The sequence below is a fragment of the Phaenicophaeus curvirostris genome, chromosome 1, assembly GCF_032191515.1.
Source record: "Phaenicophaeus curvirostris isolate KB17595 chromosome 1, BPBGC_Pcur_1.0, whole genome shotgun sequence".
Classification (NCBI taxonomy): Eukaryota; Metazoa; Chordata; class Aves; order Cuculiformes; family Cuculidae; genus Phaenicophaeus; species Phaenicophaeus curvirostris.
Window position 1 is genome coordinate 59,670,164 of NC_091392.1, and position 13,305 is coordinate 59,683,468.

At 45.1% G+C, this 13,305-nt stretch overlaps 1 protein-coding gene across 6 annotated transcripts in view; it reads right to left on the reverse strand.

The window, feature by feature from the left end:
* Window positions 1-13,305, reverse strand: part of HIPK2 (homeodomain interacting protein kinase 2) — a 146,799-nt gene that overhangs the window by 42,495 nt on the left and 90,999 nt on the right. For all 6 annotated transcript variants that reach the window (XM_069859013.1, XM_069858976.1, XM_069859019.1 and 3 more), the window contains exon 3: window positions 1,864-1,987. In XM_069859013.1, coding sequence (XP_069715114.1) covers window positions 1,864-1,987 — 124 coding nt within the window. The remainder of the gene's footprint in view (window positions 1-1,863; window positions 1,988-13,305) is intronic.

Here is a 13,305-nt window from a genome sequence, read left to right on the forward strand (position 1 = left end):
AAGCCCAGGGAGGGAAGTTCCTAGGTTTTAGAGGTCAAAGAGGAAGACCCACACAGAGATTTCAAAGGGGTGTTTCACTGCTTTGCACCTTTTTATATCATGCTGTCCTCTCCAGGAGGTAATTTCAACAATTTGATATTTGTGTTCTAACTTTTGTTGGTTTTTCCCCCAGCTGAGTGCACAGCCTTTCCTAGGAGCAGTTTGAAGTTCAAAACAGAGGACTGTGAAGTGACTATCTTTGAACTTAGATGAAATATACACTCAAATGAACTGACACCCTCATGGTAAAGAACTTCATCTCTATTACCTACACGACTTCATTTGTTATTTGGATTACTTTCATAAGTATGACCGTGCTGGCACTCACACAGCTAAAAGACACTACGCATGTGTTGCCAGGATCTCAGACTTTAATTTATTTATTCAGAAGAGATAGGGTCTGTTATTAAACGATTAGAGACTGATCTCACACATGCACTAGGTGCCACATGAAACTGGCATCTGACTCCTGAATGTTTCATTCTGCAAAATTGCTGCAAACTCTGCAGAACTACTGAAAAGAGTCATCTACTCAAGAAAATTCCAGGGAAGAAGGCGAAGTGTTTCTGAGAGAAGACACAGAGAGGGGTAAAAAAATGGAAATAAATAAAGGCATAAAAACCAGCTGTGGTTTCAAAGACTTATAAGACTTAGGACCCACTTCATTTAGCATGGCTTGCTTGGCTCTGCAGCTCCTTAATTCATCAAAGCTTGTGCACCTGAGAAGCACCAGAATCCTGCCCACAGTTCAGTACCAGTGTTGCAGAGAAAATTCAGGCTGCAGCAAGGGGCTAGGACTAGCCCCTACCCCATTCCCAGCTACCCAGGAGCCCTCATTGTACATCACTGGAGGAAGTCTTGTGCTGGGCAGTTAAGCTGAGCAGGCAGATATGGTGATATCTTTTTCAGCTGTGTGTTTTATGGCCTTTGAGCTGGTGGCAGGGAGGAGAAAGAAACCTACTCATCATGCTTGACAGGTGTTTTTCAAATGCTTGTAAGTTTTTCAGCTTTGTCTGATTTCCTTTGGAGTCATTAATAGTCCTGCTCTTCACTGTGGGCTGTTTCCCTTGCCAAATTTCACCTTTAAAGCACTGACTAAAGAAATACTTCTACAAAAGAAGAGTCAAAGAAACATTTTCATATATTAAAAGCTTATTTATTACCCTGCTCTTTTTTAATATTTTTTTTTTAATTTTCTAAAAGAAAAAAGACCCTTTTCAGGCTGCATTTGCAGACAGCTAAGATCACCCTGAAGAAGACTATGGGAATGGAAAGCATTCTGCAGCTCTGGCTCTAGCAGCCGCTGTGCTATCAGTTTTAGGACTACAAAAGGAGTGTAAAAGCCTGTAGGGAGAGAAGTACGACGGTTTATATTAACTGGAAACCTACACCACTGTGAATGCTCTCCTTCTTGTCACTGCTTTTAATATGTACCCTTACAAAAGGGGTTATGAAATGCAGCACAGTTTGTGCAGTTTCTTCTAACAAATAAACCTTTATTCAACACTTGCTGTTAGAGCAGAGAAAGACTCTCTGCTCTGCTCAGTGAGGGGAGACACAGATACAGAGGTCTCCTGTCAATGGCAACATTGACTCTTGATTGAGATTTCACTCAGGCAGTCAGGTCCTAAATGCCAGCGTACCAAACAGCACATTAGTGACCTAGCAGAAATACCCCAGGTGGTTAGTGAAATAGTTGACTTGGGGGTGGGCTAAGAATCACATATCCCCTATTAGCAAAACAGAAAACGTTGGCATCTGTTCACTCTGACAAAACAACAGAAACAAGCTCCAACCAGCATCCAGAGTAACATCTGTACCTACCTGATCGTACTCCGAAGCTCCCGGGTACAAGGGCCAGCCCAAGAACAATTCTGCAATGACACATCCCAACGACCACATATCGATTGCTTCACAAAACGGTAAACCGAGGATGATTTCAGGGGCTCTGCAAAGGAAAAGGTCAGAAAATATCAGTGATGGCCGCATATCTGCTTGCCGGGCATAGGGAGGCTGGTGCAGAATATGATGTTCACAAAGCTGCCTGCTGCCAACAAGTGTCATTGCACCTACAGAGCTGAGGGCCTCACTGGCCACCAGTGAAGTGTCTGCTAACCAAACACCAAATATTTATCTGTGCCGAAGATTCTTCTGGCAGCGTTTTGCCAAGACACAGTCCTATGCTCCACAACAGTTTGCAAAGGAGAGATATATCGCTATTTTCATTTGGCAGGTGGAAAAATGAAGCACAAAATGAACATTGTGTGTTCAGAGCCACCTAATTAAGGCCCCCATTTGAGGCTCTCAGGCCCAGTTTGCCATCCTGTGGAGGAACCGTGTGGACACCCTGTGGTGAAGCATCCTCCATTCACACAGCTCGGCGGGTTTCACAAACAACCAGACATTAAATACTCATTACGGGATTGGTATAAAAGGATTACTGACTTTTTAAACAAATGGAAGGAACCATGAAACAGAGAAATAATGTAATTAGATCTATTAGACCTAAGCCTTTTCCTCAGGAGGAAGCAGCCAAGAAGTCTTCACTTCCCAGTCTGTCCCAGGCACTTGATTAGATTTCCTCTTCCCTTCTAGCCCTAACAGCCAAAGTATGGAAAAACTCCCACTATGCATTTACTCTGGAGATGCCACCAAACCACCTCTGCTCAGCGAGTTTTGGTGTTAAGTCGTGCTGAAGAAGGAAAGGACAAGGTGAAAGCTTTGCTTCGGCTCTTCAGGAGGATCCCCATCCAGGGTATGGAGGAAATACTCAAACAAGCAAGATCAGTCTTAGCTCAGACTTCCACAGGACCTTTCAACCAGGTAGAAGCTGGTGTCAAAACTTAAGACAGGAATCGTGCAGACTGTGCAGTCAGTGGAGAGACATGTATCTCCCAAAAAGGTCATTTGTCCCACTGTCTTGGGATGGTTTGAATCTTTCTTCACTGAGGCTAGACAAACTCACTAACCTCCAGTGGCCAAGGTGAGACAAGATGAATCCTCCTTTCAGCACTTCCAACACTTTGCATTTCAAAACCAACTTCTATGTGGAAAAATCGAAAGTGTGTTACAAATACTAAAAACCTTACACAAACCCCAACTCTGCACACAAAACACCTTACTCACTTTCCCTACCCCGGCCCAGATTTCCACATGTAGTTAAGTGCCATATAGTTCCTATTTCACACAGGAATCACCTAAGGTTTCTCTCCTGCTCTTCTTGCAGATCTTGCCACACTTTCCTCTAAAGCCCCAGCTTCTGCAGTCAGGTGATGTACAACAGAAAGAAAAACTTTCCCATACTCCTTCAACTATTAAAAAAAAGGGGGGAGAAAAAAAAGGCAGAAGATAACAGGTCACAGGAAGAAATATGCATCGCTTCAGAATTTTCATAATTTAAAAAACAGCCATGGGATTTCTCAGGCTATGGTGCACATTTTGGGAATGCCCGGGGCTTACTATTGAGCAAATCACGTGACATCATCCAGATCTGGAAATGGGGCCCATGGTTCCCAGTCTCCCATCCATTAGGATAAGATCTGACACTAGTGAGATCATACTAAGGATTACCAATTGCAGTGGAAAATATTATGTTTTAATCACACCATTAAGTAGTCATGTGAAGACAAGTCCTCAGCCAAGAAACCAGGCAAAATGGTTATTTTTTTCCAAGCAACTAAGCAAAATCCCTGTAGCAGGAATCCACGCACCATCTTCAGTCCACAAACTTCTTCAATTTGACTGGTAACAATACAAGCCCAAAACTATCTGTTCTCAAACCAGCAATGCAAAATGTAAAAATTACAGGAAATTCTGGGATCTTAAGGCTAGGAAGCTTTGCGCCACTCACATAGAAAACATGCCAAAAACTTAGTAAGTGGCTACCCCCAGCCCTTCCAGTTTCACCCATGTTTGGTCTCATACCACACTATTCTTTAGCCTGTCATGGCAAACTTTTTATTCTAACACCAATCTCTCCTTAGGAACAACGGGTTAATTTTCCTCCCATCTTCCCCATTCCGTCATCCCTGCACACTACTCGACACCTAGACAAAATGCAGAGAGAAAAAGACAGCTATGGTGACCTGAATCTCATTACTATGTAAATCCTGCATTCAAAGCCATCTGCCTCTCCCTGTCTGCCTTCCACATTGTGAAGGCAATGTCCCTGGTCACTAATGTGAGCTCAGCCACGCGTTGCCTGAACTTCAAATCCCTCCCACTAACTCAAGCAGAGGGGTGGACTATTGGTGGGATATTCCCAATGTGATTTTGTGTAGAAACCTTCCTGTTCATAAAAATCACTCGCACTGCTGTCACATGCAGCACACACCTCCTCCCCTCTCTCCCCACACTTATACTGCCAGCATCTCCAGACCCCTGTAAAAAGGGATGACCTCGAATTTGAGGCTCCAATATGTGTCTTTTTTTTTTCTTTTTTTTTTTTCTCATGAGTCTTCAGCTGTCCAGCAGGTTTTTTCTTAAAGCTCCAGCTTCTGGAGTGTAGCAATTAGTAGCGAATTTCTTTTTGACACACAAAAGGAGTTTTGCACCTTCACTGTTGGGAAGAAAAGCACAAAACCAGTGTCCGTACCACTTAGACACATAAAAAGACAACTGAACAAAATGCCATTCATTATATTGAACCATAGTTATCATTGCAGGGAAAGGAGGTGGTGAGATAGTTTTATTTTATTTCACTTTTTTTGAAAGCTGACATTTGCATGTCTCAATCAAGCCTAAATATTAGCTGCGATCTTTGCCTGTACAGCCCCAAATAAATGATAATTTTGGAACAGTGACAAGAATCCCCGTGAGAGTGGGGCCAGATCAAAGTGATATGTACACCACAGCCTGTGTTCACTGTGGCTTTCTCCCAGCCCTGCCTTTGCATTGTGACTGCAATTTTTCCATGGAAAGGGAGTGGCACTAAGACAAAAAGATCTTGTTAACTTAATTAAGCAGTCATTAAGACATCAAAAGAATGACAGGCATCGGACACCACACAGGCTTCCAGATTTTCATCTAGCAGACACCTCCCGTTTGCTCTGCGTAAGTGAGAGCTGGAGTCATCCTAGGAGGAGCAATGCTCTGCCTGCCTGCTGGCACCTCTCTTCTAATGGCCAACGCCAAGCATTTTGGTGGAAGATGCTACGAATTCTGTAAACAACTCATCCACTGATAAAATGCCTTCTGAACCTCTGTGGGGTGGAAATTGCTCTGTATGCTCAGCTATGGATGCATAGATCCTTCTGCACACAGGCCTTTATCTAGCACGTGAAACTCCTCTCCTCAAAATAAACTTGTCAACTTTTTAAGATAAGGTGAGATCTTGACCTCAATCACACATTGTGTCACAGAGTTCCACAGGTAGCCGCCTACTGTCAATAGCATCTTAATTCAGTTGTTTAAAGCCTGATTTTCCTTCATCAGGTTTAAATTTGTCACCTCTCACTTCATGTTCACATGGATAGGCCTAGAGGTGAAGACACAAGTGCTTGAATCACCTTTCTTTTAGCACCGTCTATTTTTGTATGTCTGCTCTGTTCTCCCTTGTTTGCAGCAGCTTCTAGCTTTTCAGCATCCCAATCCATGGGTGTTTCAATCCACTTCCATTATCTGGCCCTACAACTCCTCTTCCTAACATGACTGCCTGGAGACAGGCCGAAAAGACCTAGAAACAGTTAAACACCAGGATATTCCCCAGACTTATTTTACACTATTTGCAGAATGCTTTCCCATTCCAGTCTTCCCTGAGCCTAATATTTTGTTTGCTTTTGGAGTGACACGAGGCATTTCAGCAGATGTTTTATCTGGGAGATCCTCTGAGACACACAGTCCTTTCTCCAGAGGAACTGCAGTTAATTTAGGACACAGAATTATGTAGAAATAGTTCAGTTTTCCTTTTTCAATGTTTACTATCGTTCAGTACTGCACTGATCTGGCATAATGTTGTCTGTAAACTAGATCAAGACCCTTAAATGTTTCTCACTCTTTTCTGCAGCCTAACCTAAGCAAGTCTGTGTTGTCTGAACGCTTAAGCACATCACTGCTGGTCCATCACTTTTTACAGATAATTTATACATTAAATAACTCTGGTCCTAAAATGCGCAAGCAGATCACTCTGTAACAGACTCTTTTATTCATAACAGCACTTAGATTTAGCTCAGCTGCTCTTATACTGGTGTAATTCTCCTTTCCAAAGGGCAAAGAAAACATTTCCATTACTTAACCCATTCTTATGTGGGATTTCTCCATTCTGCAGCTGTAACACAATGTAAAAGGAGAAAATACCCTATTAAAGTCTGCACATCAGAGTATTGTCACTATAAATAAAAAGGGCAATTCACATTGTGGCAGGTCCTCCCAGAACAGCACTGAGATCTTCAGGAGATCTTTCCATGGCTGCACAGAAAAGTGTTTTCTGTCCCAGTAATACTGCTTCTTATAACAAAGACTCACTAAACCTTTTGATTGTAGCGGAGAACTTGTTTGAAACCTCGCAAAGGTAGCCCACTGCCAGATACCCTGCTACATGCAGGAATAGCCCTGTTTATCACTGTCTGCCAGGTTTTTTTGGCTGTGCATCTGCAATACCCTCAGTACAGTAATTCCAGCCTCTGGTATGAGACATACAGAAGGAATACAGAAAGCTTCGCCTTCCTGCTCCTTCTCTTCTGGTAAGCTGCCTTAGATGTCTCCCAATGAAAGGCGCTCTCCTTCTGCACACCCAAGTACAACCTCCTCTTTTGCTCACACAGATCTCAACAGCCCAGAGCTAAGATTCAGAAACTACTCCACTATGAACCCAGGAGAGACTGAAGAGCCCCCGCTCTTCCTCCCTCAACAGCATGTATCTCCAGGAGAGAAGTAGCCAGTCCATACCTGCTCCACAGATCTACCACTTTTCCAGACCAAATTAATCCCTGTCCAGCAAAGGATGACCTGCTTCTCAGCTCAGGACTGGGTCTGGCAAGTCCCCCATCACCTTGGAGCCTAGCTTGAATGCAGCCACGTATACCAGAGAGCTGCTGGTGCTGTGTGCCAGGGACCCAGGACACAGGGGTCCCTGTGCCGGCAGTGCCCACAGGTCCCCAGAGGCAGAAGTGCCACCACATCATTTGCTTGCACCTCACATATGACCCTGTCCTGCTTTCAGACCTGCCACTGGCAGAGTATTTACTTTAGCAACCCTGCTTTGTGGCAGGGTAATTTCATTGTCTGGTGTTTCTGTCAGGAAAATTAATTACCAGTCTAGCTCACTGGCTTTTTCACCTACACATCACAGGACATTAAAAACAAATGCCAAAAAAATTCATTTCCACAGACTTGGATTTGAAGAGCTAGGCTCTTTCTGAATTTTAAAACTCTCCTGCAAACTGTCCTTCTCTAGGATAATTATAATTTACCACCTCTGGTAGGGTCCTGTGGCCAAACGTGATTGTCTCAGCAGAGTCCTTCATGGACAAGTATACATATCAGACAAAAATATAACTCAAAACTTGATACTTGCTGGCACCTCGAGCAGAGAGCATGCCTGCTTCTTGCCTTTGGGGTGACTCTTCTAGAAGAAGGTCGCAGGCAGCTGCAGGCGCTGCAGACAGACCTACAGTGACACTTGTCTGCTGGGTCGATATACAGAGCTCCTGTCTTCTTTTACCTGTTAGTTCCACATGCCAAAGCCTGAATTCCAGGAAGCAGCAGTGTTCACATCTCCATCCAGAAAGCCATGGGCAGTGGCAGGAGACAGAACCCTTGTGCTCTCCAATGCACCAAGAGACCTCCTGTCACGAGTAGGTATTGCATCCTTCACATGCCTTACAAAGAGGGATGTTTTCAAGCAATGGGTCTCCATCTTCTTCCCAGTGAAATTCTTTCTTAAGCATCTTTATGGACTCTTTCTCATACTCGCTCACTTGACCATTCTGTATTTTGTGGGGGTATCCACATTTTACTGCCATATGCTGTAGCATGCAGAGTACCCTTACCTCTTAGTTAACAGAGATGGAGAGCACACAGCAACATTTTTTTGTCCCTCTGTACCTCTCAGACCCCAAATCACTTAAGTGCAGGACTGCAAAAGGAGATAGACTCATATTCTGGGAGTAGAAGGTTATAGCAACTATTTCCCTCAATCCTCCACCTCTGCACTAGCACAGACACCTGGAAGGGATGCAGTCATCTAGTATGGATGATTCCCAGACTCAAGGCCTTCCTCTGCTCCCGGGCTGGGACACTATAGACTTCCTGCCTGTGAAAAAGCTAATCATCAGAGCCAGACCTTAACTTCTACAAGCAGTGATGTCTCCTGCTTGCTTTCTCACTCTCTGTCCCATGCAGTGGGCAGGAAAGCAGCTCCACATCCCACCTGTGTCACACTCCCAGCCTGGGAGAGCTGAGCCCACCCCGACTGCTGGGCTTGCTGTGGGACTTCTGCCTTTCTCCTGCATGCCTGAGCTGGAGGTTGCTTGGACACTCAGATGAAGTCCATACAGAAGCGGTACAGCCCTGCAGAGTGCTCGCTAGGGCATCAAGGACTGCTGTGATATCTGGACTGTGTTGGGATGCACCAATACAGCAGAATTGCATCAAGGGACAGCTCTAAGAATCAGGACTTAACAATGGCATACCATGCCTTTCAGATTTCAGCACAAAGTTCAAAACCTGAAGAGTTTAGTTAACACAGGGATATTCACGAGGGAGGAAAAGGGTCCATTGAGGAATGTCATTCAGTCTATCAGAGTATGCTGTTAACCCACAAAGATGTTTTGGTTTGAGTTGTAAGAAGGGATGGTGCCTTTAAAGGGCTTACTGACACACTCCCTATTTCACAAGTCAAACACAGCTACACTTGCTTTCTGGAAAGGGCTGTGGGTCTAGCCAGAGCCATCTCCAGGGCTGTCAGACCACCAGCACAACCACCACTAGGGGGTAGCTCCAACACTGCACTGCCCACATTGCCCTCACCCATCCCTCAAGATTAGTTTGCAACACATCAAAAAATATCTGTATCAGCTCAGAGGACTGGAAGCTGGATCCACTCAGCCTTTGGTGAAGGTTTATATTACAGGACATAAATATAAACTGGAGGCTAGTAACAAGTGAGGTACTCCAGGGGTATATCCCAGGACCACTCTCATTTAATATCTTTATCACTGGGAGGAGGCTGAGTGCGCTCTCATCCATTTTATGGGTGATGCCAAACTGCAGAGGCCTGGCAATGCATTTGAGTGTGGAGCTGCCACTCAGAGGAACCTGGTCAGGCAGGAGGCATGGGCTGACAGAAACCTCCTGAAATGCAGCCAGGACAAACACAGAGTCCTGCCCCTGGGACCTATGAGCCTTGGTGACAATTCCTGGGGAACCACTTGGCAGCAAATACCATGAACATCTTAACTCGGAAGGCAGGGGGCTGAAATTAGGACCCTGGTGGCAGCTGGACCAACAGTCTCCCTCAGGCAGGGCCAGCAGACCAAGGAACATGCTGACCCACCTCCATCTGCACTTGTGAGACCACAGCTGGATACAACATTCAGCCTGCAGCCCCCAGTGCATGAGCAAACTGGAGTAACCTCAGTGGGAGGAGAGATAGTCATGATGGGGCTGACAGCAGCTTGGCCTCTTCTCCTCTGCCACATGGAGAAGACAGTGCCAGGCTCTGCTCAGGTGGGCAGCAATTGGTGGAAATGATAGACATAAACTGAAACAGAGAGGGTTCCTCCTGGGAACAGGGAAAGCACTTCCACTGTGCAGATAATGAATTACCAGCACAGGCTGCCCCTAGAGGCTGTGCAGTCACCATCTTTGGAGGCTTGCAAGACCCGACAAGACAGAGTTCCAATCTTGATCCCATGGCTGACCCTACCTTGAGCAATAGGTTATGCTAAACAATCTCCTGATGACCCCTTCCACCTGACCTACACTGACTCTAGATGGTACGGTAACTATAAGATTGTCAATAGGCAGGTCATCACGATCCTCCTACTTCCAGGCAAAACACTACGTAGGTGGGAGTGCTTCAAGGGGTACAGATGCAAGTCCAAGAGTGCTTCTAGCAAGTGTACATGCACAGTTCTATCTGTCTTTTAAAAACAGAGAGGAAGTTACATAAGAACTTCTGGACTTAATTGGCATAATTATTGAACAAGCTTCAGGACCCTATTGTTACTAAGGCTATTTAATAACAAATAAATCATAGAAGCAAACTAAACTACCCACACCTTGACACTGCTCATGTTCCAGCAGGGTGCTGACTGGGAAGGGTGAAAATACTCCAGAGGACGGCGTCAGAAGCTGACAGGGATAGCCTGGACATTGGGAGGTCACCTGCTCCCTCCCTGCCCCAATATCAGACCATCCAAGCCTATGTAACTCCTGTCAAGTGTTCTGCCAGCTTGTCTTATAGACCTCCTGGGGTAGAGCATTCATAAACTTTGCTGTGCCCTAAAGGACCTCATCCCTTGTAATTTTAAGGAATAATACAGCTTTGCATAGCCGACTTGATGTCATGATTAATCACAACTTGCTGGCAATCTGGCATCTTTGTAATGCATATGGAAAAATGCAATTTAACCCATCTTTGCCTATACCCAGCTTCCTGCCAGGATGCACCTCCTCCCCATCTTTACCTTCCCTTGTTTTCAACACATACTCAGTATCTACAGCTTTGTCTCTTCTTCTCTCCTGCTTACTTCTGTCTCCTTTTTGTTTCTCAACTTTTCTGCTCTTTTCTTGCACTTAGTGTGGATGAAGAGAACAGTGGACATCACATACAGGAGCGCTGAAACTCACACCAACACAGACTTATGCTGCTATGGGGGCAAGCTGGGCAAGCATAGATCTCGTGCACCCTTCTTGAAAAATGGGGTCTCACACAGACACTCACACATCAGGCGCTCCAACAGGATCCTGAAACTCACTGCAACTGTCAGCACGAAGCTCTTGGAAAAAGCAGTTTCCATGGGTCAATCCTAGAAGAGTTTCCAGCAAAGCGTACCCCATACCCATTGCTATGCAACTGTCTTGGGATTTAGATAGCCAAGAATAAAAGCTGGATTTAAAAGGGGAGGGAGGGGTCCCTGCTGGGAGGTTCTGCACCACTCCGTGCTTCTATACATCACATATATAGATTCTATTTAGGTTAGGGTCTGAAAGAAAACGTCCTGCTCTCTTCAGTGAGAGCATGTGAGCAAATGACTGAAGCTCTCATCTGGAGAAGGCAGTGCAGCTGTTTGTGGAAACAAGACAAAAGATTTAGAAACAGTTGCTTTTTTTCCCTTTCTCCAATGTCAGGCTGTTTACAGAAACCAAGGGATGAAATTTTGCAGACAAACAACACTGAGAGCAGTCTGTCAGTCTTGGAGGGAGGGAGGAAAAGGGAGATGCAGGGGAGTGTAGGCTTCTTTCGGGATTACGGATCATTGCTAAATTGCTCTATCAATTATTAAACCCATCACTCAAAACACAGTAACCAAAATATAGCAGATAAAGCCTTTCTCATCCACTCTCTACCAGCTGCTCTCCTCCTCCTAGAGCCAGAAGGGAATGAAAATTCCTGTAGTCTATATTTTATAAACATCATTTTCCCTGTGCCTTGAAAATAAAAGCTTTTTCGGACAAGGTACAGTAGAACTGAGCCCGCGGCAGGAAGATATTAAAGGAGGACTCGCCCTTTCGATTAGCAGACCCAAGGAATAAAACAAAGTCATTCCAATCAATATGATTTCTTAGCACTGACAGGTTAAAAAAATTGTGGGTAAACGAAGAGGCAGGTCTCAGCATCAATAGCCGTTAGTTGCCATTTGCCTTTGCTGCTAGGTGGATCTGATATCAATGACAGGGTGGGTATTGTCCCAGGAAACGATGGGACGTGGCCAAGTGGCACGTGGCATTTGGTCTGGCCAGTGACTCCATGAAGAGAGAAAGTGTAAACATGCATCCAGCATGAGAGAGGAAGCTCTGGAGTGGGCAGGGCTAACAGGGAACCACACGAGGAGGAGGACCAGGACATCCAGCCAGAAAGGCTTCCATGTGGCTGCCAGTGTCTGAATGGACATGAGTTTTTAGCAGCACTATATGCACTTGCTGGAGGTCGCAGCTCCAGTTCAACAAACCCCTTTACCATATGTATCACCTGAAGCAAATACGTGCCTGAGTCCCAGTAAGGGTGCTGGATGCAGCTAGGTTTATGCATAAATTCAAGCACTTTCCTGAATCTGAATCCACTAGCAAGCCCTCTTTGCACTTGAGATGGAAATCTTAAGAGGCAAGAAAAGCTATTAAGCCCAGTAATGGAAAAGAAAGCCAGGTCTTGGGTCAGCCAAGAGATGTACTAAGCTTGTCCCAGCCAGAAGCGCACCTTTGTACATCCCTGGAGGAAGCCCTAGTGGACTGATCATAATTATGCTTGTCTCTTTGGACTCAGAAAAGCAGGACCCTGTAAACTTCAGAGGAGGTGCACAAAGCTGAGCACCATGACCACTGCCTCCAGGGGTCGTCAGCTCCATGCTGACCCAGACATGGAGAAACACGCACAGGGGGTGGGGGAGCAGGGGGTGGATGCAACAACAGCTACATTCAACACAGCGTGACCTCTGGTTGTTCTCCGAAACAAAGGGTAATGCACAGAGGGGGAGGGCTGGGTCTTTCCCAGGTTATGGAGGAAATCAGAGAATAGAAAAATCATAATTTGAAAACAAAAGCCCTGTCCCCATGCTAGGCAGTGAATGGATGAGCTGCAACGTATTGGGTGCAGAGATCCCCTGACGAGACATCCGATCAAGAGGGGAAGAATGACAATTATATGCTCCCATTCATGCAACTGTAATGAAAGCATAATTCTGACTCCACTTTCTGACCCGCAGTATGCAATTTATGTAAATTCAAGCTGTTCTCGCTTCCCTCAGAGCCAAATGCCCACCAATGCCAGAGCTGGCTCTAACTTTTTGTTTTCCTTTTCAAATCTATTGTTTTTCACTAATGAATATTTAAGACCTTTTGTTGTTGCTGTTGTGTTTCTTTGGAAATAATAATTTAAAAAAATCCCAAAGCACACAGAGACAGTCAAAAGTTGACTTCTCGTCTCCAGCAGCTTCCTACTCTGCCACGCTTACCTCCATCTCCACCCCTTATCATTCCAGCCCAGACCACTGCCACATATAGGCCAAGTCAAGCCTCTCGTGTCTCATTTGTAACGTTCGCTGAGACTTTTGTTCACAGCAAGTACTGCAAGTTACACCAAGCAGCATGGTGGTTTTACAAGATTAG